This window comes from Pyxicephalus adspersus, chromosome 10, assembly GCF_032062135.1.
Source record: "Pyxicephalus adspersus chromosome 10, UCB_Pads_2.0, whole genome shotgun sequence".
Classification (NCBI taxonomy): Eukaryota; Metazoa; Chordata; class Amphibia; order Anura; family Pyxicephalidae; genus Pyxicephalus; species Pyxicephalus adspersus.
This window is the reverse complement of record NC_092867.1, coordinates 56,873,971-56,880,313: the sequence shown is the minus strand read 5'-3', so window position 1 is coordinate 56,880,313 and position 6,343 is coordinate 56,873,971. Positions and strand designations below refer to the sequence as shown.

General features: G+C 42.5%; 1 protein-coding gene across 1 annotated transcript in view; it reads right to left on the bottom strand.

The window, feature by feature from the left end:
* Positions 1-6,343, bottom strand: part of LOC140338889 (uncharacterized) — a 27,057-nt gene that overhangs the window by 14,855 nt on the left and 5,859 nt on the right. The window contains 7 exon segments of the mRNA XM_072423208.1: positions 741-895; positions 2,271-3,291; positions 3,390-3,615; positions 3,728-3,825; positions 3,936-4,059; positions 4,135-4,269; positions 4,393-4,465. Of these exon segments, the coding sequence (XP_072279309.1) occupies positions 741-895; positions 2,271-3,291; positions 3,390-3,615; positions 3,728-3,825; positions 3,936-4,059; positions 4,135-4,269; positions 4,393-4,465 (1,832 nt within the window).

Sequence of the window (6,343 nt, the reverse complement as noted above, 5' to 3'; positions counted from 1 at the left end):
GCCCAGCAGTTATCAGTTTTGGTCACTCAGGAGGGGCATTTTTTATTAAGCCACACTGATCACAATATTACACTACTACAAGGGATTACACTATTAAAACATGGAACACTCGGGAGTTGGAATAAAATACACAGCACTGGACTATTGGGGCATAATCCTAAAAATGTAAAAATTGTACATTCCAACAAGCCAGGCATTAGAAAGTTAGAACAAAGTAAAGGGGCAGGTAGAACACTGACACAATAGCAGGGGTTACTGGATACCTATGGCATAAATAACTAGGAGCTCCAAATTTGTCTAGCACCCCCCACTTTTTTACCACCCAGCTACAGTTTTCCCCAACCCGGCTGAAGAAAATTTCTGGGGAGAACACTGTAAAGGTTCTTTCCAGCATTGTAAGCCAGTTTTATTATTGATTGTTTAGACTGCAAGTTCCCAACTATAGATGAAAGGCAAGGTCCAACAAACTTGTATTGAGAAAATTCAGGTTGCCATACAATTACCTGGCTTCTTTGCCCATAGGGTACTTGGTTTGTAGTCCTAATACACTTCCTGATAACACATGAAATACTTTCTATCCTTACTGTTCTGTATGTGTGAGGGACAAGTGTATGGAGGAATAGCTATAACAGAAGTGGCACTACTCAACATAGGACAATCTGAAAGACTGAAGGCATCTGTGGGAAACAATTATATCCTAATTTGGGAAACTTAGGAGAGGACAAATAGGTGACACATACCTGATTGCCATACAAGGATCAGAGTGACCAACCAGAGATCAGGAAAGGTCAGGAGGACGATAGAAAGGTCCAAGTTGAGTTCTAGGGGTTGGGCAAGACCAACAGAATATGAAAGATGGTACCAGAAATAGCGGTGAGGTAGATGGAGAGTAGGACTGGTCCACGGAATGAAACTTGAAACACCTTAAAAGAGATATGTGGGGCTGACGGTCAGATCACAACTGGACCAACTGATGTAAGGAAAACTGAGGTACGGAAAATAGGGATTTTTTATTCTGAATATTTTGCCTAAAACTCTCCCCAGAGAAATGCTTCATTCATTATTTCATGTTCCATGAGATCTCTTTTTATTTCAAAATCTTCCAGACAATAAAAGTGACACACACAATCACCCAAGAACAACATATTATATAGAAATTGACCCATCTTTATTTGGAATATTACACACACAGATATATAACATATATATAAGCAGGCCAAGCCATGAATTCATCAATTTCTACTCTTTAAAAAACAAAAATTGATTTGTGCCTTCATCTAGTACGTTCAATCTTTAAAGCGCTATGCCAAATAAAAGTTCTCATTTTGTTTTTTTAATTACTAGAGAAATTAAAGGCCCCGGAATAGGTAAAATCTCTTTTGGGGACACGGACAATAAAGCCATGACAAAAAGGTTCCGAGCCTTGTCCATTCTATCAAAAGCAAAAAAAAAAAAATGATTGGAATCCCAGAATAAAAAAAAAAAAAAAAAAGTACTCTGGGAATGGACAAAGTGCAGTAATGTCCATCAAGATATGGAACCTCATTATGTTTTTTATGCCCTGAAACACACAAACACCGATTGACACGCCTACCATAGCATGATTGGGCCAGCGTTCATCAGTTCCTAGCAGTGCGGACATGATTTATCCAGAGAATGCCAAGTCTTCAAGCTTTACAGCAGATACCTTGGATGCTCCCCAAAGTTATCTATCGAGTGACCTGAAAAGGGGTCACAGAGTACTGACACCCACATTCAACGTCATAACACATGTACTCATTGCACCAAGTTGGATCATGTTGACAGACAGGGCCATTGTCAGTCCTGAGTACGTTTTCACACACAGCGTAATCCAGATGAAGAGATATCCAAGAAAGCCTGCCTAGATGTACAGATGGCTTTGTTTCCATGGGAGTCCTGAGATGAACGAGAAGGTCACATTTTAGGGCACTCACTCACCATTTCTTAACGCTACAGCCAACAACCACAGATACTTCTTCCATTTATGAGGAAAATTTTCCGCTCTCCCAAAACTCAATGTTTTTTTGAAGAATTGTGTGTTTAAGCTTTGCACACATGTGAATCTTCCCAGTTAGAAGGAACACAGCATTGTGGAATTCAAAGGTGTGCAGCAAGATCTAAAATTCTCTGGTGCCTGGCAAGCGTTATGTCCAAAAGATTTCTTCATGCTCCCTGCATGACAACTGCTTCCTCTAATGCCATATTGTTCATATGTGGTGCATTGGGATTGTCTGCAAGAACTTTATGGCTAGGACTTTGCGTTTGCATGCACTAGTTCATGTTTGATAAGCTGAGACTTATCGAGGAAGCCTTTCTCACACTGGGAGCAAGGATACGGCTTTATTCCGGTGTGGATCACCTCATGTCTGGCTAACGCCGACCTGGCTACAAAACTTTTACCACACTCAGAACATGAATACTGCATGTCTCCAGCGTGCCTTCTCTGGTGAGTGACAAGGCTGCTCTTTAGTGTAAAACCTTTGCCACACTCAAAGCACCAAAACGGCTTTAGTCCACTGTGGACACTCCAGTGTCTGTTCAATTCGGATTTACCGGCAAAACTCTTCCCACATTCCGTGCAGATGTATGGCCTCTCTCCTGAGTGATATCTCTTATGTGCAGTGAGCTGTGATTTATCCATGAAACACTTCCCACACTCTGTGCAACCATATGGACGTTCACCAGTGTGTGACCTCCGGTGTCTGATGAGTTCTGACTTCCGAGGAAATCCTTTGTTGCAATCAGAACAGGAAAATGGAAACTCACCAGAGTGGCTAAAAAGGTGTTTGCGAAGATCAGAGTTTTGTGAGAAACCTTTGCCACATTCTGTACATTTGAAAGGCCGCTCACCGACATGAGTTGTCTGGTGGATGTTAAGATGGGTCCTGCGTATAAAGGTTTTTCCGCATACAGTGCATGAAAATGGACGCTCTCCCGAGTGAAGCTTCTGATGGCCGCGGAGACTGGACTTAGAGGTAAAACATTTGCCACATTCAGAACATGAAAATATCTCATTCCCTCGATCTCCAGCCGACTGGGTCACAGTGTCAGGTCTGTCAAGAGAAGGGTTGAAGGGAAACATGTTGTATTGTCCTACACCCAAATTTACATCCCTTCGACCTGTGGAAGGACCTTGCCGATTTGAGGGACTTCTGTATGCATCGTAACGCTTTGAATGGGACGTTCTGGAATTTTTTTCTGTATGATCTTCCAGCTTGCCATTAGGAGATACATCAGGATGCCCTTCTGAAGTATTTGCTTGTCCATATACTAACAATAAAAATAACAATTACTGGTAAAGTTTCGAAGACTTAGAGAAGATGCTACTAAAGCAAGAGCAGAAAAACAAAGGCGTGTTTATTACTTACATTGATAATCTGGAGAAAAGTCCTCCTCTTTAATTGTCACCATCACCACTTCCTCCTCTATAGATGGCTGATCACCCATCATATAACTCTCCTCTTCTTCCTCTTCACCCTCAACTTTTGTATCAACGGGTTCTTCATCCTGAGATTCTCTATTACTTGGTTCTTCAGGCTCCAACTTTTCAATCAGCCCCTCCTCTTTAAATTTTGTATGAATCAGTTGTTCACCCTAAAATAATTTGTTTTACAATAAAATTTTGCCACATTAGATGCAGAAATCATCTCAGCAGTATAGAAATGAAGGGGAAACTTTAACATTTAAAACAATCATTTGCACCTACCTGAAATTTCAGTGAGGTATTGTGATCTTTCAGTGGGGAATGCCCAGGATAAAAAGGAGTGAGACATTGACCCAGTGAGCTTTTCTTAGGGTATCCATCTGTAGGAAACACACACACTGACTGAATACATTGTCTCTATGTGTTTATCAGATGATGGGGGATCTATCCTCCGTACTGCTCTCTCCTTTACAATAAAGACTCCTCTTACCCAGTGTTGTGGAGGTCTCTTTGTCCTCCATTAGGACTTTCTTGTAGAGGTCCTTGTGTCCTTCTAAATACTCCCACTCCTCCATGGAGAAATAGACGGAGACATCTTGACACCTTATAGGAACCTGACACACACAATGATACAGTCACCATCCAGACACATCCCATAATAATGTCCCAGAATTCCCGGCACCGCTCACCTCTCCCGTCAGAAGCTCAATGATCTTATTGGTGACTTCTAGAATCTTCTGGTCACTGTTTCCCTTACATATTAGAGTATTTGGTGGTGGCATTGTAATGGTCACCCGATCACCAGCCTTCAAAGGAAGAAAACTCTGTAACGAAAGAGTACCAACAAAGTCACCTTAGGCTTCCAGGATCTATAACTTTCTGTGGAAAAAAACATGTGATTTATTAAACAAGGTGGTGTCTTGTGGCTAAACCAGGTTCCTCCTCACCTCTCCAGTTAGCAGGCAGATGATCTCCAGGGTGAGGTCCAATATCCTCTCAGTCATCTTACTCTTCTCCATTCTGAGTGTCGTGGAAGGATTAAGAGCCAGAAAAGTGTACAGATTGCCTTTTCTGTTTCTTCAGTTAAAGGTTAGACTATCTGAAAACAGGAGAGAGGCTGTTATTTTGGAGGTAAAAATCTCACCATTTAAAATAGATTGATCTTCTCACAACCATCCTAAGGCACTCTCAGACCTGAAGACAACACTTAGCGCTCTACCCAAAGCTCTTTACCATTCCACAACCAACAATATAATTCCAGATCTGAAGACCAAACATGGGAGTTCTACCCAAAGGTCTTCACCATTCCACAACCAACACTACACTTCCAGACCTGAAGATAACACATGGTGCTCTACTTAAAGCATTTCACCATTCCACACTCAACACGACAGTTTCAGAGCTGAAGACAATACATAGCGCTCTACCCAAAGCTCTTCACCATTCCGCAACCAAAAGAACAAAACATGGAGCTCTACTCAAAGATCTTCACCATTCCACAACTAACACTACACAAAACCCGAGGATAATACATAGCACTCTACACAAAGGTCTTCAACACCAACAAAATACTTCCAGATCTGAAGACCAAACATGGAGTTCCACCCAAAGATTTTCACCATTCCACAACCAACACTACACTTCTAGACCAGAAGATAACAAATCGTGCTCTACCCAAAGCTCTTCTCCATTCCACAGCCAACACTACACTTCCAGACCTGAAGATAACACATGGTGCTCTACCCAAAGCTCTTCACCATTCCACACCCAACCTGACAGTTTCAGAGCTAAAGACAACACATAGCGCTCTACCCAAAGCGTGTTACCATTTCACAACCAACACTACACTTCCAGACCTGAAGACAACACATAGCGCTCTACCCAAAGCTCTTCACCATTCGGCAACCAAAAGAACAATTCCAGACTTGAGGACAAAACATGGAGCTCTACTCAAAGATCTTCACCATTCCACAACCAACACTACACTTAAAAAACCTGAGGATAATACATAGCACTCTACACAAAGGTCTTCAACAGTTCAACACCAACAAAATACTTCCAGATCTAAAGACCAAACATGGAGTTCCACCCAAAGATTTTCACCATTCCACAACCAACACTACACTTCTAGACCAGAAGATAACAAATGGTGCTCTACCCAAAGCTCTTCACCATTCCACAACCAACACTACACTTCTAGACCAGAAGATAACAAATGGTGCTCTACCCAAAGCTCTTTACCATTCCACAACCAACACTACATTTCCAGACCAAAACATTACACATGGAGCTCTACCCAACACTACACTTCCAGACCTGAAGATAACAAATAGCATCCTTTACAAAGCTCTTCACCATTTCACAGCCAATAAAACACTTCCAGACCTGAAGATAACACATGGTGTTCTACAGAAAACTCTTCACCATTCCACAACCAGCACTACACTTCCAGACCAAAAGATAATACATTACACTCTACACAAAACTCTTCCCCATTCCACAACCGACAATACACTTCAAGACCTGAAGACAAAATATGGAGACGTGTGTCACTCAATGGAAAGTAACTTCCCCCAGAGTGACGTCATGATGCCAGAACACACCCACTGCCTTAAGCCTGTGATGCGTTCTGCATATGTGGTCCTCGGCTCTGTCCCCCGTACGGACCGCAGGCTCAGAGAAGTGGGCGGGTTGTGTCTATGGACACAACCAGCCCACTCTCCCATCGCATGCTCAGACCTGCCATGGAAGTGTGGGTGGGTTCTGGCATCATGACATCACTCTGGGTGAAGTTTCTTCCGCTTTGAGTGACACATGGTTCCGCTGCTTCTGGGGACCACTGGTGGGGGGGTACAGGGTAAACACAGTGTGTATATGGGGAGGGAGGTACGGGGTAAA